Raw genomic sequence first — 22,375 nt, forward strand, 5'->3', positions numbered from 1 at the left:
TCTATGAATAGGGTAGCCTGAGTGGCTCGGTGGTTTAATACCGCCTTCGGCCCAGGGTGTGATCCTGGAGTCCCAGGATGGAGTCCCATGTCAGGGTCTCTGCAAGGAGCCTGCTTCTCCCTCTGCCTGTGTCTCTGCCTCTCTCTCTCTCTCTCTCTCTCTCTCTCTCTCTCCCTCATAAATAAATAAAATCTTTAAAAAAAAAAAAAACCATACTGTGAATGGTCACAACTGTGAAGTAAGGAAAGCCCTATTGAAGCAAGAGATGTCTAGTGCTTCATCCAGCCAAAGAGGCTGAAGTGGTTCTGGAAACTTTGGTGGTGGTCATGGAGGTGGTTTGGGTGGGAATAACAACTTTGGTCATGGAGGGAACTTCAGTGGTTGAGGTGGCTTCGGTGGCAGTCGAGGTGGTGGTGGACAGGGTGGCAGTAGGGATGGCTATAACGGATTTGGTAATGATAGAAGGAACTTTGGAGGTGGTGGAAGCTATAACGATTTTGGCAATTATAACAATCAATCCTCAAATTTTGGACCCATGAAAGGAGGAAATTTTGGAGGCAGAAGCTCTGGCCCCTATGGTGGTGGAGGCCAATACTTTGCTGAACCATGAAACCAAAGGTGGCTATGGCAGTTCCAGCTGCAGCAGCAGCTATGGCAGTGGCAGAAGGTTTTAATACTGCCAGGAAACAAAGCTTAGCAGGAGAGGAGAGCCAGAGAAGTGACAGGGAGCTACAGGTTACACCAAATTTGTGAACTCAGCCAAGCACAGTGGTGGCAGGGCCTAGCTGCTACAAAGAAGACATGTTTTAGACAATATTCATGTGTATGAGCAAAAAACTCGAGGACTGTATTTGTGACTAATTGTATAACAGGTTATTTTAGTTTCTGTTCTGTGGAAAGTGTAAAGCATTACAACAAAGGGTTTTAATGTAGATTTTTTTTTTGCACCCATGCTTTTGATTGCTAAATATAATAGTCTGATCATGATACTACATATATGTGTCTTTAAAAAAAAAAATTAAAAAAAAAATTATACCACACCATAAAATGCTATCCTCAGGCCAGCAACCCCGACAGTAAGGTATTCAAATTGAAATCCAGGTAATTATTCTTGACTCCTCCCACTTTTTTTTTTTTTTAAGATTTTATTTATTTATTCATGAGAGACACACACAGAGAGAGAGGCAGAGACACAGGCAGTGGGAAGAGCAGGCTCCCGGCAAGGAGCCCGATGTGGAATTTGATCCCGGATCCTGGGATCACGCCCTGGGCCAAAGGCAGACGCTCAACTGCTGAGCCACCCAGGCGTCCCTCTTCCCACTGTTTATAGCAAGAGTTTATCTCCTGAACCTGCCCACTTCTTCCCATCCCCACTGCTATTCCATATTATTCAGGACAACATCACTTACTTGTACTCTGCAAAAGCCTCTATTTAGCCATCCTGCCTACAGTCTACTGTCCCTCTAATCCTGCTGACCTCAGAGTACACATCCCTAAAAATGCAAAATCTAATAAGGTCACTACTTAAAATGGACCAGTGGCTCACTACTGCCTGAGGATAAAATCCAAACTTTTAATTTTTCTAACAGACTATAATTCCTTGTCTTTACATGTTCTGTTCCCTCTCTTGTACCACTGTTCCTTTGATACCAAAGCAATATTTCCAATATTTGAATATTACCATGTTACTAGCCACCATCCATGGCTTTCTAATCACTAACATACCAGTTTTCCAATTTGACTGTTTCAGCTGTTCAAAGGAAATCTTATATTGGATGCTTAAATAATAAAACTGATTAATGCAGAGCTTTTCTGGTTGCCATTGGAGATGACCAGGAGGCTCAACCCCCTTACCTCCTTTCTACCCTATAGCAACTTCTAAGAGTGCTTCCAAGAAAGTAATTCAATATTTTTTCTTAAAAGATTTTATTCATTTATTCATGAGACACAGAGACACAGGCAGAGACACAGGCAGAGGGAGAAGCAGGCTCCTCGCAGGGAGCCGGATGTGGAACTTGATCCCAGGACCGAGATCACTCCCTGAGCTGAAAGCAGACATTCAACTGCTGAGCCACCCAGGTGTCCCAGTAATTTGGTTTTTAAAACCTAGACTCTCTTACGTGGCAAACACAGATCTGGTCCAAGAGCATGTTTTCTGCACAAAGGTACCATACATGGATACCCAAAAGTTCCTTCTGACTGCAACTCTCTTCCCTCAACTTTTCTCCTTGAAGAACTACTAATTCTTCAAGCTTCAGCTCTCCAGTCAATATTCACAGGCAGAATTAAGCTCTGCCACACCTTCACAGTGCTTGCATAAAATAAACCTCCTGTATAGCATTTATCACATTGTACTATGAGTCTTATAGCCTGATTCTTTACTAGATTGACAACAACTTGAGTAAAAATCTTTACATCTCTCTATCCCCAGTTTCTAAAATACTCTCTGATGAATAATATACATATGATGTCTATTGAATAAAAGAAAAAAAATATATAAATGTTAATCTCAAGTCCTTAAAAAATTATTACAATGTCTTCAGTCTAATCAGTGAAATAAGGTAAAAGAAAAATCCTTTTCCAGAATAGTTAACATTCTAATAATAGGTTTGGTATTTAATGAAATAAAACTTTATTTTTAAAGATTTTATTTATTTATTCATGAGAGACACAGAGAGAGAGGCGAGACATAGAGGGAGAAGCAGGCCCCTTGCAGGGAGCCCGATGCAGGACTCGATCCCTGGACATGGGATCATACCCTGAGCCAAAGGTAGATGCTCAACTACTGAGCCACCCTGGCATCCCTGAAGTAAATCTTTAGTTCAGTTATTTGGATTAATCCAATGGCCCACATTCTTAAATTTTTAAATATTTCCATAAAAATTGTAATTTAAAGATTATTTATTTTAAAGAGAAAAAGAGAGCACACATGCACAAGCAGGGGAAGAGGGGAGAGGGAGAAAGAGAATCCTCAAGCAGAACGCTGCTGAGCTTGGAACCAACATGAGGCTTGATCCCAGGATCCTGAGATCATGACCTGAGCTGAAACCAAGAGTCAGATGCTCAACTGACTGAGCCATCCAGGTACCCCAAGATGGGCAATTTAAAATTATCTTGCTTAAATTGATTTATTAGTGAATTATTGAGTATCTACTGTGTTATATAGATGATAGAGAACCATTAAGCTAAGGGATCTTACAAGCTATCTAGGTAGTCAATAATAATGTACATAAAATGAAAATGGAAAATGTAAGAATGAATAACAGTCTATTTAGAATCATTGGTGAAAAATTAGATGAAAATGAGATTGTGATAGAACATCTTGATGTTATAACTAAAAAAAGAAGACCTTACATAAGAGGAAGTTAGAAAAAGAAATACCTATGGAAGCTATCAGGAAAGGAAGTCAAACAGGAGATAGGCCTTAAAGAATGGATAGAATTCAGTTAAGACAGTGGTGAGAGTAATCCATGAAAGGAAATGTTGAGTAAGGATGTTAGTAAGGATCAGAGAAGATTCATGAGCCTGATGAGCAGAGATACAAATTAGGGAGTTGTGGGGAAAAAAGACTGAATGGATTTTATGGCATCAGCGTTCAGAGAGCTTCTAAAACCAGGAAAAAGACTTCATATTTTATGTGATAGAAAACAAGTAACCAGAAAGCTTAATAGATCATTTATAAAGCTTTAATAATTCTAAATTAATTGTCTTATTTTGCATTCGAGGAAAATAAGCCACAGAACCATTATGTGATTTCCTCTTAGTTAGGAATAATACAGAGTAACCCCACTTATCATTCGGTTGCTTCTGGAACACTTTGATGAAGTAACTCCTCGTTCAAGTATAATGGGTAAATGCAGTTGAGCTTGGCTATTTGCCTAGGTTCTAAACAGAATTTGTATCAAGAAGGGCATACTCTCTTGTGAAAAAAAAGTCCTTCATGTATTCAAACATGAATTCTTGACAAAACCCAACTCCTTTGGTTTTAAAATGATCATTTAAAAAATTTACTAATTCCGGGATCCCTGGGTGGCGCAGCGGTTTGGCGCCTGCCTTTGGCCCAGGGCGTGATCCTGGAGACCCGGGATCGAATCCCACGTCGGGCTCCTGGTGCATGGAGCCTGCTTCTCCCTCTGCCTGTGTCTCTGCCTCTCTCTCTCTGTGTGACTATCATAAATAAATAAATAAAATCTTTAAAAAAAAAAAAAATTTACTAATTCCATACCAAAAACAAGCAAGAAAAATTTCTCTATTAAATATATTGACAGTTAAAAGAAAGGTTTAAAAACTGAACTCTCCATATTGATTGGGTATAAATTTTAATACTTTAACTACTTCACCATCTTAAATCATGCTTAAAATAAGTATTTCCAGAAGGACAAATAATAGAGAATGTACCCATTCTTCAAATTGAACTTAAAGAGTTTATATGGTCCCATAAATCTGGAATTGATTGAACCAGTATATTCAGAAGACAAATCAGAAAGATGCAGTCAAACACATTCACTGAAAATATTTTTTAAAGATTGAGAACCAGGTGTGTTGTGCATAGCCACATTTATGACAGCACATCTGTGGTTGTTCACCGTCATAGCTTACCCCAGTTTTATCACACAAGCGTAAAGTATGAAACGATCCAACAGCAAATAATTCTCCATCTGGAGCCCAGGCAACTGAGGTAATAGGATGCTCATGAGGTAGTGAATTGTACAAAGGGCGGCCATAACTATCCCATACCTAAAAAAGTATATTTAAAAAAATCTTTTATAATGGTTGTCACATTATTACAAACAAGTTTGTCCTACAATAAGGTATCAATTAAAGATTTAGAAATCATCACTTTATAATAGTAGTAAAGTCTTTACTATCATACAAAAGCTGTACTCTTTAAAACTCAAGTATCTCAAAAAAATTTTATACCATTGTATAATTTTCCAATTTCACTAAATCTTTGATTAATCATATAGCCTACACATTGAGTCCTTTTAAGTTTAACAATAGTTTTGAGATACTCAGTTTTTTGCTTAAAATTTTTTGCTCAGTGTTCTATCAACTTTCCCTATAAATATTTATTTCAATTAAATTTCCTCTAATTTCAGTTATATTAAATCTTATTTTTAGTATAAATTATTTTGGTCTGAAGCTGAGCAATGTTTAATAAATCAGTAAGATTGATTTCTAAAACTTCAACTGAGTTGATTTAAACCGTCAGTAAAACTAGGAGTTTTATTTATGCTCCTACTCATTAAATCAAATTCTATAGCTAGTGAGATAGGTCAATGAGAAAGTCAACACCTTAAAATACTACTTAAAATTATAAAATAACAATTTGCCAAAGTATTAGATTTAAAAGATAATAGCTAAAGTGAAAGACTAAAGAATATTCTTATATGCTAAATACTTTTCAGCTAAATTAAATTTTTTTTAAATTTTTATTTATTTATGATAGAGAGAGAGAGAGAGAGGCAGAGACACAGGCAGAGGGAGAAGCAGAGGGAGAAGCAAGCTCCATGTACCGGGAGCCCGACGTGGGACTCGATCCCGGGTCTCCAGGATTGCGCCCTGGGCCAAAGGCAGGCGCCAAACCGCTGCGCCACCCAGGGATCCCCCCTTTTCAGCTAAATTTAATTCTTTCAGCCAGGTGATATATTCAAACATCACATACCTTATATTTACAATCCTCACCAGCAGACAAAATTAAATCATTGACAGAGTTCCAATCTACTTTTAGAATAATGCCATCATGAGCTTTCCACTATGAGAAAAAAAAAAGAAATTAAATATAACTTCAAGAGCACTGAAAAGTTTTGGGGTTTTTTGTTTGTTTTTTGTTTTTAAGAAAACACATTTTGAAAAAAAAAAAAAAAAAGAAAAAGAAAAGACATTTTGCCTCTCTAATGATTCTCTTGTCCTGTCCTTGGAGATTCCTATCTTCCTTTCATAGCTGTTATACATAACCTTATCTGTTTGTTTCATTTCTAATTTAAAGTAATGAAAACACTTAGCATTATGACATCTACTATATAGCTTTACCTCCTTATAAATCTCCTCAATTGCCTGGACTCCAGATGGAAAATCTCTTGCTATTAAACTATTTATTCCAAGCTTGATGTGTGTGTGTGATAACCCTGGACTGAATCCAAATCTTGCTCTCTTTTATAGCTGATCCAATTAAAGATAATGCTTTCATTCTTATTTACTAATTCTTTTCTTTTTAAAAAACTTTTATCACATGACCATCTTCCTTAGTACTCTGTTCATTCTCTTCTGCATATTTTCCTAAGCCTCATTCTCTTTACTTTCATGTCTCTAGTCACTGAACTCTGTAAGACACCTCTGCTGCATTTACCATATAACAAAAGGATGTTTTCCACAGATATGTACATATTCTATACATATATATATAGAATGCATACATATATATATTACCCAGAAACTGGCAATCTAGAATGTAAGCATGGATCCCTTCTTGCTTTTAAATACAATCAATTCATTTAGCACATGAATTTTACCATGTTTAGGCAGAATAGTATAACTGAAAAAGAATTAATTTTCTTTGAAGACCATAGGTATGTTTTAATGTCTAAGCCAATTAACTTCACATCAAAGAGTAAACCATGTTAAAGGCTCTCTATAGACAATTCCCAACCTACTGTTCCTTTTTTTTTTTATTTCAAGATTTTACTTAAATTCAAATTAGTTAACACATAGTGTAGTATTAATTTCAGGAGTAGAATGTGGTGATTCATCACTTGCATATAACCCAGCACTCATTACATCAAGTGCCCTCCTTAATGCCCATCACCCAGTGACCCCATCCCCCCAACCACCTCCCCTCCAGAAACCCTCAGTTTTATTCCCTATAGTTAAGAGTCTCTTATGGTTTGCCTCCTTCTCTGTTTTTATCTTATTTTTCTTTCCCTTCCTCTATGTTCACCTATTTTGTTTCTTAGATTCCTCATATGAATGATATCATATGGTATTTGTCTTTCTCTGACTTATTCACTTAGCATAATACCCTTTAGTTCCATCCACGTCATTGCAAATGGCAATATTTCACTCTTTTTAATGGTAGTATTCCATTGTATATATTATACATATATATCACATTATATATTTATAATATATATCACATTATATATATATATATACACACACACACCACATTTTCTTTACCCTTTCATCAGTTGATGGGCATTTGGGCTATTCCCATATTTTGGCTATTGTGGACATTGCTGCTATAAACATTGGGGTGCATATGCCCCTTTGAATCACTCTTTTTGTATCCTTTGAATAAATACTTAGTAGTGCAATTGCTGGATCATAGAGCAGTTCTATTTTTAACTTTTTGAGGAACCACTTTACTGTTTTCTAGAGTAGCTGCATCAGCTTGCATTCCCACCAACAAGTTATTTCCTGAGTTGTTCAATTTAGCCACTTTGGTGTGAGGTAGTATCTCATTCTGGTTTTGATTTGTATTTCTCTGATGATGAGTGATGTTGAGAATCTTTTCATGTGTCTGTTAGCATTTCTAGGTTTGTTTTGGCGAAATGTCTGTTCATGTCTTTTATTTCTTTTTTTTTTCCTTTTCTTTTTTTTTAATAATAAATTTATTTTTATTGGTGTTCAATTTGCCAACATACAGAATAACACCCAGTGCTCATCCCGTCAAGTGCCCCCCTCATTGCCTGTCACCCATTCACCCCCACCCCCCGCCCTCCTCCCCTTCCACCACCCCTAGTTCGTTTCCCAGAGTTAGGAGTCTTTATGTTCTGTCTCCCTTTCTGATATTTCCTACCCATTTCTTCTCCCTTCCCTTCTATTCCCTTTCACTATTATTTATATTCCCCAAATGAATGAGAACATAAAATGTTTCACCTTCTCCGATTGACTTATTTCACTCAGCATAATACCCTCCAGTTCCATCCACGTTGAAGCAAATGGTGGGTATTTGTCATTTCTAATGGCTGAGTAATATTCCATTGTATACATAAACCACATCTTCTTTATCCATTCATCTTTCGACGGACACCGAGGCTCCTTCTACAGTTTGGCTACTGTGGACATTGCTGCTAGAAACATCGGAGTAAAGGTATCCCAGCGTTTCATTGCATCTGTATCTTTGGGGTAAATCCTCAACAGTGCAATTGCTGGGTCGTAGGGCAGGTCTATTTTTAACTCTTTGAGGAACCTCCACACATTTTTCCAGAGTGGCTGCAGCAGTTCACATTCCCACCAACAGTGCAAGAGGGTTCCCTTTTCTCTGCATCCTCTCCAACATTTGTGGTTTCCTGCCTTGTTAATTTTCCCCATTCTCACTGATGTGAGGTGGTATCTCATTGGGGTTTTGATTTGTATTTCCCTGATGGCAAGTTGATGCAGAGCATTTTCTCATGTGCATGTTGGCCATGTCTATGTCTTCCTCTGTGAGATTTCTGTTCATGTCTTTTGCCCATTTCATCATTGGATTGTTTGTTTCTTTGCTGTTGAGTTGAATAAGTTCTTTATAGATCTTGGAAACTAGCCCTTTACCTGATACGTCATTTGCAAATACCTTCTCCCATTCTGTAGGTTGTCTTGTAGTTTTGTTGACTGTATCCTTTGCTGTGCAAAAGCTTCTTATCTTGATGAAGTCCCAATCGTTCATTTTTGCTTTTGTTTCTTTTGCCTTCGTGGATGTATCTTGCAAGAAGTTACTGTGGCTGAGTTCAAAAAGGGTGTTGCCTGTGTTCTCCTCTAGGATTTTGATGGAATGTTGTCTCACATTTAGATCTTTCATCCATTTTGAGTTTATCTTTGTGTATGGTGAAAGAGAGTGGTCTAGTTTCATTCTTCTGCATGTGAATGTCCAATTTTCCCAGCACCATTTATTGAAGAGACTGTCTTTCTTCCAGTGGATAGTCTTTCCTCCTTTATCGAATATTAGTTGACCATAAAGTTCAGGGTCCAGTTCTGGATTCTCTATTCTGTTCCATTGATCTATGTGTCTGTTTTTGTGCCAGTACCACATTGCCTTGATGACCACAGCTTTGTAGTACAACCTGAAATCTGTCATTGTGATGCCCCCAGATATGGTTTTCTTTTTTAAAATTCCCCTGGCTATTCGGGGTCTTTTCTGATTCCACACAAATCTTAAAATAATTTGTTCTAACTCTCTGAAGAAAGTCCATGGTATTTTGATAGGGATTGCATGAAATGTGTATATTGCCCTGGGTAACATTGACATTTTCACAATATTAATTCTGCCAATCCATGAGCATGGAATATTTTTCCATCTCTTTGTGTCTTCCTCAATTTCTTTCAGAAGTGTTCTATAGTTTTTAGGGTATAGATCCTTTACCTCTTTGGTTAGGTTTATTCCTAGGTATCTTAAGCTTTTGGGTACAATTGTAAATGGGATTGACTCCTTAATTTCTCTTTCTTCAGTCTCATTGTTAGTGTATAGAAATGCCACTGATTTCTGGGCATTGGTTTTGTATCCTGCCACGCTACCAAATTGCTGTAGGAGTTCTAGCAATCTTGGGGTGGAGGCTTTTGGGTTTTCTATGTAGAGTATCATGTCATCGGCGAAGAGGGAGAGTTTGACTTCTTCTTTGCCAATTTGAATGCCTTTAATGTCTTTTTGTTGTCTGATTGCTGAGGCTAGGACTTCCAGTACTATGTTGAATAGCAGTGGTGAGAGTGGACATCCCTGTCTTATTCCTGATCTTAGGGGAAAGGCTCCCAGTGCTTCCCCATTGAGAATGATATTTGCTGTGGGCTTTTCGTAGATGGCTTTTAAGATGTTGAGGAATGTTCCCTCTATCCCTACACTCTGAAGAGTTTTGATCAGGAATGGATGCTGTATTTTGTCAAATGCTTTCTCTGCATCTAATGAGAGGATCATATGTTTCTTGATTTTTCTCTTGCTGATATGATGAATCACACTGATTGTTTTACGAGTGTTGAACCAGCCTTGTGTCCCGGGAATAAATCCTACTTGGTCATGGTGAATAATTTTCTTAATGTACTGTTGGATCCTATTGGCTAGTATCTTGTTGAGAATTTTTGCATCCATGTTCATCAGAGATATTGGTCTATAATTCTCCTTTTTGGTGGGGTCTTTGTCTGGTTTTGGAATTAAGGTGATGCTGGCCTCACAGAACGAATTTGGAAGTACTCCATTTCTTTCTATCTTTCCGAACAGCTTTAGTAGAATAGGTATGGTTTCTTCTTTAAACGTTTGATAGAATTCCCCTGGGAAGCCATCTGGCCCTGGACTTTTGTGTCTTGGGAGGTTTTTGATGACTGCTTCAATTTCCTCCCTGGTTATTGGCCTGTTCAGGTTTTCTATTTCTTCCTGTTCCAGTTTTGGTAGTTTGTGGCTTTCCAGAAATACATCCGTTTCTTCTAGATTGCCTAATTTATTGGCATACAGCTGTTCATAACATGTTTTTAAAATCGTTTGTTTGTATTTCCTTGGTGTTGGTAGTGATCTCTCCTTTCTCATTCATGATTTTATTAATTTGAGTCTTCTCTCTCTTCTTTTTAATAAGGCTGGCTAATGGTTTATCTATCTCATTAATTCTTTCAAAGAACCAACTCCTGGTTTTGTTGATCTGTTCCACAGTTCTTCTGGTCTCGATTTCGTTGAGTTCTGCTCGAATCTTTATTAACTCTCTTCTTCTGCTGGGTGTAGGATCTATTTGCTGTTTTTTCTCTAGCTCCTTTAGGTGTAAGGTTAGCTTTTGTATTTGAGTTCTTTCCAGTTTTTGAATGGATGCTTGTGTTGCGATCTATTTCCCCCTCAGGACTGCTTTTACTGCATCCCAAAGATTTTGAACGGTTGTATCTTCATTCTCATTAGTTTCTATGAATCTTTTTAATTCTTCCTTAATTTCCTGGTTGACCCTTTCATCTTTTAGCAGGATGGTCCTCAACCTCAACGTGTTTTAAGTCCTTCCAAACTTCTTGTTGTGATTTAGTTCTAATTTCAAGGCATTATGGTCTGAGAATATGCAGGGGACGATCCCAATCTTTTGATATCGGTTCAGACCTGATTTGTGACCCAGCATGTGGTCTATTCTGGAGAAAGTTCCATGTGCACTTGAGAAGAATGTGTATTCAGTTGAGTTTGGATGTAAAGTTCTGTAGGTATCTGTGAAATCCATCTGGTCCAGTGTATCATTTAAAGCTCTCGTTTCTTTGGAGATGTTGTGTTTAGAAGACCTATCAAGTGTAGAAAGCGCTAGATTGAAGTCACCAAGTATAAGTGTATTATTATCTAAGTATGTCTTAACTTTGGTTATTAATTGATTGATATATTTGGCAGCTCTCACATTCGGGGCATATATATTGAGGATTGTTAAGTCCTCTTGTTGGATAGATCCTTTAAGTATGATATAGTGTCCCTCTTCATCTCTCACTACAGTCTTCGGGGTAAATTTTAATTTATCTGATATAAGGATGGCTACCCCTGCTTTCTTTTGAGGACCATTTGAATGGTAAATGGTTCTCCAACCTTTTATTCTCAGGCTGTAGGTGTCCTTCTGTCTAAAATGAGTCTCTTGTAGACAGCAAATAGATGGGTCCTGCTTTTTTATCCAGTCTGAAACCCCGCGCCTTTTGATGGGGTCATTAAGCCTGTTCACGTTCAGAGTTACTATTGAAAGATAGGAGTTTAGTGTCATCATGATACCTATTCAGTCCTTGTTTTTGTGGATTGTTCCACTGGACTTCTTCTTAAAGGGGAATTTTAAGAGTCCCCCTTAAAATTTCTTGCAGAGCTGGTTTGGAGGTCACATATTCTTTCAGTTCCTGCCTGTCTTGGAAGCTCTTTATCTCTCCTTCCATTTTGAATGAGAGCCTTGCTGGATAAAGTAGTCTTGGTTGCATGTTCTTCTCATTTAGGACCCTGAATATATCCTGCCAGCCCTTTCTGGCCTGCCAGGTCTCTGTGGAGAGGTCTGCTGTTACCCTAATACCCCTCCCCATAAAAGCCAGGGATTTCTTGTCTCTTGCTGCTTTAAGGATCTTCTCTTTACCTTTGGAATTTGCAAGCTTCACTATTAAATGTCGAGGTGTTGAACGGTTTTTATTGATTTTAGGGGGGGGATCTCTCTATTTCCTGGATCTGAATGCCTGTTTCCCTTTCCAGATTAGGAAAGTTTTCAGCTATGATTTATTCAAATACATATTCTGGACCTCTGTTCCTTTCGGCGCCCTCGGGAACCCCAATTAAACGTAGGTTTTTCTTCCTCAGGCTGTCATTTATTTCCCTTAATCTATCCTCATGGTCTTTTGTCTCTTTTGTCCTCAGTTTCCCTCTTTGCCATCAACTGGTCTTCTATGTCACTCTCGTTCTTCCACCTCGTTAACCCTCGTTGTTAGGACTTCTAGTTTGGATTGCATCTCATTCAATTGATTTTTAATTTCTGCCTGATTAGAACTAAATTCTGCAGTCATGAAGTGTCTTGAGTCCTTTATGCTTTTTTCTAGAGCCACCAGTAGCTTTATAATAGTGCTTCTGAATTGGCTTTCTGACATTGAATTGTAATCCAGATTTTGTAACTCTGTGGAGAGAGGACTGTTTCTGATTCTTTCTTTTGAGGTAAGGTTTTCCTTCTAGTCATTTTGCTCAGTGCAGAGTGGCCAAAAACAAGTTGTATTGGGAAAAGGAGAAGAAGAGAGGAGAGAAAGAAGGAAAGAAAAGAGAAAAAGAAAAAAGAAAAAAGGAAGAAAAAAAGAAAAAAGAAGAGAAAGAGAAAAAAAGGGTGGGGGAAGCAAACAGAAATCAAAAAGCAAAACAAAACAAAACAAAAACACGGGGGAGTATCTTCTGATTCTGTATACTCTGAGTCCCTTGACTTCCCCTGGAACTTGTCCGTCTAGCTGGTCTTCTGGGGGAGGGGCCTGTTGTGCTGATTTTCAGGTGTTAGCACTTGGGGGAGCTGCTCTACCCCCTGCCTGGTGCAGGGCTCAGTGGGGGTTGTTCACCCCGTGAGGCCCCAGGAGGAACAACCGCAGTGGCGGGGCCAGCTCTGGAGCCCTGGAGTCAGCTCCGGCAGGAACTCCGGAGCTCTCCGTCTGCAGGGCCTGGAGGCTCCGGGGCGGGGCCGCTGATCTGCTCAGCTCGGGGCAGGAGCGTCCTCGCTGTCCTGGGCCCTCCCGGCCTCTGCCTGTCCCGGGGGAGGCCGGATTCTGGGCTGTGTCCCGGCGCCCGGTGCTCCGGAGCCTGCGCTGTTGGATTTGCCCTCCCGCCCCACAGCCCCCTCCGTGGAGCCGCCGCCCGAGCCCCTCCGAGCTGCTCCGGGTCCCGCCATGGGTGCTGCAGCCCTTAGGGAGCTCGGCGCACTCTCCCGGGGCGCAGGTGTCTGTTAGTGTCCCAGGGAGCCTGAGGGCATCCCCGCCCTCCTAGGGTCCTGCTCCAACTCCCTGTGAGCGCCCTTCTCCGGGACGGTGATTTCCTATCCTGGGGACACTCGCCCGGGCCTCAGCCCGGCTCCTCGCGGGGCCCCTCCCCCTTGGAGGCCTTTTGTTTATTTCTGCCCCCCCTCCCCCGTCTTCCTACCTTGATAGAAGCCTGAACTCTTCTCACTGTAGCATTCCAGCTGTTCTCTCTTTAAATCTCAGGCCGAATTCGTAGATTTTCAGGATGATTTGAAGGTTATCTAGGTAATTTGGTGGAGACAGGTGATTTGGGGACCCTACTCTTCCGCCGTCTTGCCGCTCCCCTCTTCTATTTCTTGACTGGATTTTTTGGGGGGGAGGGGGGTTGAGTTTGATAAGTTTATAGATTTTGGATACTAGCCTTTTATCTGATATGTCATTTGCAAATATCTTCTTCCATTTTGTTGGTTGCCTTTTAGTTTTGTTGTTTCCTTTGCTGTGCAGAAGCTAAAATTATCTTGATCGAGTCCCAATAGTTCATTTTTACTTTTGTTTCCCTTGCCTTTAGAGACATGTCCAGTAAGAAGTGGTGGTGGCCAAAGTCAAAGAGGTTGCTGCCTGTGTTTTCCTCTAGGATTTTGATGGATTTCTGTCTCACATTTCGGTCTTTCATCCATTTTTAACTTATTTCTGTGTATGGTATAAGAAAGTGGTACAGTTTAATTCTTCTGCATGTGGCTGTCCAGTTTACCATTTGTTGAAGAGACTGTCTTTTTTCCATTGGATATTATTTCCTGCTTTGTTGAAGATTAGTTGACCATAGAGTTGAGGGTTCATTTCTGGGTTCTCTATTCTGTTTCACTGATCTATGTGTCTGTTTTTGTGCCAGTACAATACTGTCTTAATTATTACAGTTTTGTAATACATCTTGAAGTCCGGGATTGTGATGTCTCCAACTTTGGTTTTCTTTTTCAACATTACTTTGGCTATTTAGGATCTTTCTTGGTTCCCTACAAATTTTAGAATTGTTTGTTCTAGTTCTGTGAAAAATGTTGGTATTATTTTGATAGGGGTTACACTGAATGTGTAGATTGCTTCAGGTAGTACAGACATTTTAACAATATTTGTTGTTCTTCCAATCCATGAGCATGGAATGTTTGTCTATTTCTTTGCATCTTCCTCAATTTCTTTCACAAGTGTTCTATAGTTTTCAGAGTACAGATCTTTTACCTCTTTGGTTAGATTTATTCCTAGATATCTTATGGTTTTTAGAGCAATTATAAAAGGGATCAATTCCTTGATTTCTCTTTCTGCTGCTTCATTATTGGTGTATAGAAATGCAACAGATGTCTATGCACTGATTTTATATCCTGCGACTTTGCTGAATTCCTGTATCAGTTCTAGCAATTTTTTGCTGGAGTGTTTCAGGTTTTTTACATAGAGTATCATGTCATCTGCGAAGAATAAAAGTTTGACTTATTTCTTGCCTATTTGGATGCCTTTTATTTCTTTTTGTTGTCTGATTGCTGATGCTACGACTTCTGGCACTATGTTGAACAACAGCCCAACCTTTCGCTCTTAATGTACACAGAGTAAAATATTAAATTAGGGTCAAAAAAGTTCTAAGAATAAGCGATAATTCATAGCTTGTTTTACTCAAAATATATAAAAATATATACTCTCAAAAACAAATTTTGATAATATACTTTAAAAAGCATTCACACAATTTACCACCAAATTAATATGATATTTTGAAATAATCTTCAAGGACAAAAATAACAATACATAGACACAGATATGTATACACACATACACACACACACAGAGATTCTCAAGAGTCTCATTTCAAAGCTACAAAAATAAATTTTTGCTTATTCAAAAGTTAGGGACAAAATACAATTTAAACTTTCCTTATACTATGATTTAGGATTATTTATATACTACTTATATTTATATATTATACATAAGCCATAGAAAGTTATCAATTATTTCTCAATGAACCAAACATTTTGTAAAATTCCTTTGAACAACAAGCTCCTTGAGGGCCGGAACCATGTTCTGTTTCATTTTGTTATCTCTCACGTGGCATAGTATCTGGTATATAGTATGTATATACTACATTTTCACTGAATGAATAAATAAACAAAAGTCTCCTTACTATAAAACCAAGTTCTAGGTCTCTAGAAGAGTCCCTAGAGCTTTTGAGGGAAATCAGGTATATACTTTTGAACAGTATTTTACAAGCAAGAATACAGTTTGTATTTTTTGTGGACAATCTAAATCTGAATATGTGTTTATGCCCAGGAAAACTGCTACAGCTTTAGTTTACCAAAAAGAAACAAAAAAGAAAATTTGCATTAAGTTACTAATTATACTTTACCTCCTCTTCCACTCTAGTTGAATTTTAGCAATGGGTATTTTTTTTTTCCTTTCTTTTTTTTTAATGGGTACTTTTCTTTCACTCCACTCTGTGCTAGCCCAAAGGTTCTACCTAAACCACTAAACTATAATTTACTAATGGTAATATATGGTATCTTTCTGAGTTTCATTATATAAGCCTAAGTTTAGGTATCTCAATAAATCACATAACTATAAACTGAAAGATTCATCTTTCCTGGTTCTGCAGATTTTTGGAGTTTAGAGGTATGGAAGGATTTTGACTACAGGCAAGCAGGACTAGTTCTCTTTTAGTTTCTTCCATTTGCCCAAATTCTTTACCTTAGCTGCCTAAGAGCAAGTAAGGACTTGTATCTTCTATTTCTTGTTTGTCCCACAGTTCTTAGCAGTGTTCTGCATGCAGTAAAAATGTAAATGCATATTGACTTTATGAAATATATATAACATAATCTACACAGAAATTATAAATATGGAACCTCAATGTCATTTCTATCTCCTTATACCCCAAAATCTCTACCTAATCAACTGTTAAATCTGATACTTCTTCTTAAAATACTTTTATACCCTTTGTAGCTGTTTAATCTCCAGCACCAAATCCCTTACTTAGGACTCAGTCATTCTACATCTTTTTTCTGGTCTCTTTGGCTCTAATTTATTAAGGACTGATTAAAAGGTTGAGATGACATGAAGTTGTTATCTATAGTAACAACTCTGTATTGAATGCTTACTGTATACACTCAATATGCTTTTTGTACAGACTGTCATACGCACTTTGCAATTTAACTCATTTAATCCTCACAACAATCCTATAAATAGGAATTAGCATCACAACTAAGAGATGAGAAAGCTGAGAATCAAAGATACTTTTTAAATTGCCTAAAGTTACGTTCAGGTAAATAAGTGAACTTTTGAAACCAAGTGACTAACTCTGAAGCCTGTATTTTTATTATCCACACTACTGTGTCATTATCAAAATATGAAGAAAATGATTCTGCCTTTTAACACTGAAATCAAACATCAAAAATCCTGAATACAGGCTTAAAAATTTTCCATTAATTTGTCATACTCTGACCTGTCTTAACTGTCATCATTGTTTTGCTTCTATATAGTTAGTTAAATTATATACACCTAATTTGTTCTAAACATTACACTGACAACCCCTCCACTCTAAAAATTCTAAAAGAATGCTAAGGTCTTAGAGAAAACTTAAGTGTATTGAAGAGGAGGAGGATGCTAGTTATAGTGATAAAAAACAGTCTAAACAAGCTTTTAAAGTTTTATGATTTTGTCCTGTTTTGTCTCAAATCTATACATGTGAGGCTGACTCCGCTAAATTCAAAGATGCCTATCATGCCAAATCATGTGACAATTTAGTAACTCAAAACACATTTATGATTTACTGGTATAATGTAAGTTGAAATAAGGAGGAAGTGAACCTTGTTAGAAACATAACCAGATATCCCCTATTCTGTAATAAAAGCCAATAAAAACACACACTTAAAAGCCTCAGACAAAAAGACCACCCAGAAGAAAGGGACTCTTAAGAAAGTGACCTCTCACTTAGCAGTCCAGCTGATCCTGATAACAGTTTACAAATGCCTGAAAAGTACCTGTAAAACTTTAGCATTTGGTTGAAGAGGTTTAATGATCAACTGCTTGCCTGCTGTGTAAAGAACCTTTTCTGAATCAGGGCCCCATGCTACTGAATATACTGGTGTTCCTGTAAAAAGGAAAAGAAAAAAAAACCAATAGATTTTCATTATTATGCCTTATAATAAGAGATTTAAAAGGATAAAAAAAGGACCAAAAAAGCAATGTAGGGTGTCACTTTGTTTCCTTCATATTCAATGGCCCTTTCAAATTGGACCATATCCTGACACTGAAACACAGACTGAGTTAATATTGACCAATGAAAATCTACTGTAAGCAACTGAAAAACTATTTTTAACTAATTTTAATCTTGCTGAGAAAATATGATAGGTGTTTTTAGGAATTCATTCAGTGTGCTATTGAAATATAAAACATAAAATAAATACATTTCATTATTTTAGGGTATAAAGAAGTATCAGAAAAGTCATGAGTTATCATTTCCCACCAACAGCCATCTATGCTTAAACGGACTCAATGCATAAGATGACTTAAATTTTCCATACAAAAATATATATGGTATATTCACCTTATTGATTAATTCCCATTACTGAGGTTACTACAAGAAATAGACCTACACTCATCTGCTGCTTTAAGCAGTTCTCTAATGGACACAAATACCCTACCCCAAAATGATCTATCCTTCCTACCTATGAATTTATAAATGGCAAATTAAATATTAGATTAGGGAAAGTTTTGCTATAGTGTGGCTTTGGCCTGAAAGCTAAGCTAAGAAGGTTTCAGATACCATATAACCAGGATGAAGCTGACTTACACTTTCAGGGGAAAAGTACATATTTGATTCACATGCCTTTCTATAAACTACTTTAAATTTCCTAGGATAGGAATTTAGAGAAGGTATTCTTTAACTCCACGCCTTTCTATATTATCTAATATCTTCTGGAAGACTGTACTTTACTTGAGCCTACTTTTTAAAAAATGATTATTATAGCTACCGAAAGCATTAAACAATCTGTACGCCACTGTCTGACCCAGTATTATCCATTAGGAAGCTGAATCAAGGTCATACAATTAATCTATGAAATATTAATCCATTTATATTTCTAAAGCCAAGTTTTCAAAAATTGTCTTGAGCTCCTAAGTCAAACTATTGTAGCAGTCGACTTTCGTGAATGAATAAGACATTCTTAGTAAAATGAAATCTGAATCTGAGGATTTATGGGCAATCAATAGATTTAATTGTTAATTTAAGTGGGAAACCCAACCTATACTAATCAACAGGGAGTAAATTTCAGTAAGATAAAGGCTTGTGTTCAAGTGGTACCCTACTTCTTTCATTCCATTTTCTTCCCAATCAGAATGCAATTCAACTGTGAGCAAGTCTCAGTGATTTAAGTGATTCAGAAAGTCTAGTTCAGACCTAGTCCAAAAAATCCTGAAGCATGCCTTTCATGATTTAGTTTAAATATTATATTGGGTCTAAATATGCTATACAGTCGATGACATCTAGGATTTTTCTGTATCAGAGGAACCCACAGATGCCCTACCTCACTCAGAAGGCACTTCTTTGGTACTTGGTAAGTACATTCTCTTGGAATATTCTCTGGAAGTAGCCAGAAGCTGACCTGGATTTCACAAGTAAATCACCAACAGAATTCAACTCTAATAAACTCCTCAGAAAATGTAAATCAAAATTTCAGATATATCAAATGTGGCTCCTCTGGAGTACTGGAAGGGAATATGGGTGGAAAACTTATTTGATAGGGTAGAAAGCTTATATTATAGGTACCTTATTTCCATTACTTCAGTTGTAATTATTGTACAAAAAAAGTAAATTAATATATTTTAATTAAAGACTATCAAACCATCATGAATACTAAAATTATACTTTCTGGGGTTTACACTAACCTATGACAAACAACTACCCCCAAGGAAATAATTCAGTAAATACAACTCCCATTGAGTTATACAGGATGTGACTCTAGCCCTTTAGTTGTGGTAAAAGGCACAGCTGGGGTATAGGATGAGGAGCTAGGGACGCTTTTGTCCTCTTTAACATAGAATTTGTGGCCTCATTAAGTCAGCTGTGTCACCATTTCCTTGCTTATAAATCTTATAAATCTTCAAAATACTTTTCTTCCCTGTTGGGACTTGGAAGTTTATTCATTTCCTGTTTATAAAATATTTTTAAACAATACCAATGTCAAAAAAAAGTATAAGAACTTATAGTATAAAACAAAATAAGCTTATAGAGGAAAAGTTAAGCAATTCCTTTGCTATATAACATGTGGCTTCTAATCACATTGGTTCAATCAAAGAACAAATATAGGGTTATGAGAGATAAGATAATAGCTAAGTCTCATTAGTTTAATCTTCCTGTTAATATTCAAAATGGATATAACATCAAGAACTAGAAGTCTTGGGCAGCCCCGGTGGCGCAGCGGTTTAGCGCCGCCTGCAGCCCAGGGCATGATCCTGGGGACCCTGGATCGAGTCCCACATCAGGCTCTCTGCGTGGAGCCTGCTTCTCCCTCTGCCTGTGTCTCTGCTACTCTCTCTCTCTCTCTGCATCTCTATGAATGAATAAATAAATAAAATCTTAAAAAAAAAAGAAAGAAATTCCCCTTATCTTAAAAAAAAAAGAACTAGAAGTCTTCATTATATTCATCTCCTATATTTACAATAAAATGTTAAGTCTGAAACTACTGTATGTATGAATGTTTTCTTTTCCAAAAGGAGATACATTATACAACTTCCAATTTCTGATGAAGATCATTATTGAAAGTGAAAAGTTAGCTTCATAAAGAAAATAATCATTTCTTTTATGATGAAATCCATCCCACTTCCATTTCAAACAAATCTGTAATACTTTAAAAAAATTTTAAATATGCTTATTAAAGCACTGAATTACTCTCAATGCTACACTTCACCTTACAAAGTCAATATGAAAATAACTATAGCCTTCAGGTTAAATAAGTTTTCAATAAAAAGTTTAGCAAATAATGTAATGTTATTAATTCCAACATTAACCCCCCAAAATGGACAAAAAACAAAAGTAGTTTCATAATAATTAAATAATTTCTTGCTTTTTATATTGGGAATTTTTATTTATGTTCCATTTCAGTTAAGACACTCAAAAAGATCTTGTTTTTCTGACTTTGTACACTAAGATCATGTGACCTTTTTGACATTTTTTAAGAAACCACATGCACCTGGGGTTGTGTTAAATGTCAGACCCTTATCTCTCTGTAAAACAAATTATCTAAATTCTTTCAACCTGTTGAAGGCATTTTAAACCACAGAAGAGGAGACAAAAATGTATTTCGATTGTTTTAAGGAAGTACATGGCCAAATATACCATGTTTTTCACACTTATACTAAAAAGTAGCCCCTAAAAATGTTTTTGCATGTTTTTAAGAATGCTTTTGAAACAAACTCTTCACTATAACAATGCAGTATTAGCTATCTTTGCCTTGAATCCAATATAAGTCTACACTGGGTGAATATAAGTAAAGTAGAGCAAGCAGAGTTTGATACTATATAAGCACTATCTATTACCTACTACTACTAGAAATTACTTTGTAATGCAATAAGCAAGCAGTTATTTATTGTGTTGTTCATCATGATAGTAGGAACTCTTTTTTTTTTTTTTTTTTGGTTGCCAAATCATCAAGAATGAAATAATCAAGAATTATTTCATTCTACTTGTAGTGATATACTAACAGTAAGTAATCAAGTGAGATTTATTCCACAAAAAAAGCAACATTTTCATTGTATATGTCACTGGGTCAGTACAGAGTAAAAACTTAAATGAATGCATTTGTATTTTTAGTTTCTATACGCAGCCATGTCTCCCTTGGGGATTTCAACTTCCCCTATAGCTTCACCCTTGACCTTTCTATAACTGACTCTCACAACAATATTTTAGCCTTTACCTCTAAGCCCTCATGCAGTATTTCCACTTGCCCCAAAGACTTCTTCAAACTCTGCACATTCAAAACTATCATCACTCTACACATATCCCCTAGTTTATTCTTCTCTCTGAATTATTTATACCTCTTAGAGGATATCCATTCCTCTCAGCCTGTAAGAACTATTCACTTCTTTTCAACTATAATCACTGCCTCTGTTCAAGCCTTAATGCATGCTAACACAGAACATTCCAGTAACCTCCTTACTGGTCACCCCATTTTTTTCATTTTTGTTATTATTTTTAATTTTTTTGAGTTTAGTTGACACACAATGTTACATTAGTTTCAGGTGTACAACATAGTGATTCAACTTCTCTATGTATTATGCTATGTTCACCACAAATGTAGCTGCCATCTGTCATCATACAATGCTATTACAATATCATTGACTATATTCCCTATACTGTGCCTTGTTCCTGTGACTGACTCATTCCATAACTGGTATCTTCCACTCCCCTTCTCCCATTTTACCATATCCCTACCCACTTCCCTCTACCATCAGTTTGTTATAAGGTCAGATTCTACTTTTTGTTTATTCGTTTGGTTTTTAGATTCCACATATGAATGAAATCATATGGTATTTGTCTCTCTCTGACTTACTTCACTTAGCATGATACCCTCTAGACCCATCCATGTTGTCTCAAGTGACATGATCTCATCCTTTCTATGGCTGCATGATATTCTATTGTACATATATACCACATTTTCTTTATCCATTCATCTATTGATGGACACTTAGGTTGCATCTATATCATGACTATTGTAAATAAGGCTGCAATAAACATAGGAGTGCATATGTCTTTCTGAATTAGTGTTTTCGTTTTGTTTGGGTAAATATCCAATAGTAGAATTACTGGATCATACGGCATTTCTGTTTTTAAGAACCTCCATACTGTTTTCCACAGTGGCTATACTAACTTACATTCCTACCAACAGCGCATGAGGATTCCTTGTTCTCCACATCCTCACCCACACTTGTTTCTTATCTTTTTTATTTTAGCCATTCTGATAGGTGTAAGGTGAAATCCCAC

The 22,375-nt window shown here is 37.0% G+C and overlaps 1 protein-coding gene across 7 annotated transcripts in view; it reads right to left on the reverse strand.

The window, feature by feature from the left end:
* Positions 1-22,375, reverse strand: part of IFT80 (intraflagellar transport 80) — a 123,301-nt gene that overhangs the window by 67,792 nt on the left and 33,134 nt on the right. For 6 of the 7 annotated variants that reach the window (XM_049105826.1, XM_025425417.3, XM_049105824.1 and 3 more), the window contains 3 exons: positions 17,376-17,485; positions 5,666-5,755; positions 4,600-4,737 (listed from right to left, as the gene is read on the reverse strand). In XM_049105826.1, the coding sequence (XP_048961783.1) occupies positions 4,600-4,737; positions 5,666-5,755; positions 17,376-17,485 (338 nt within the window). The remainder of the gene's footprint in view (positions 1-4,599; positions 4,738-5,665; positions 5,756-17,375; positions 17,486-22,375) is intronic. The other variant, XM_049105828.1, reaches the window with a different exon arrangement.

This window comes from Canis lupus, chromosome 34, assembly GCF_003254725.2.
Source record: "Canis lupus dingo isolate Sandy chromosome 34, ASM325472v2, whole genome shotgun sequence".
Classification (NCBI taxonomy): domain Eukaryota; kingdom Metazoa; phylum Chordata; class Mammalia; order Carnivora; family Canidae; genus Canis; species Canis lupus.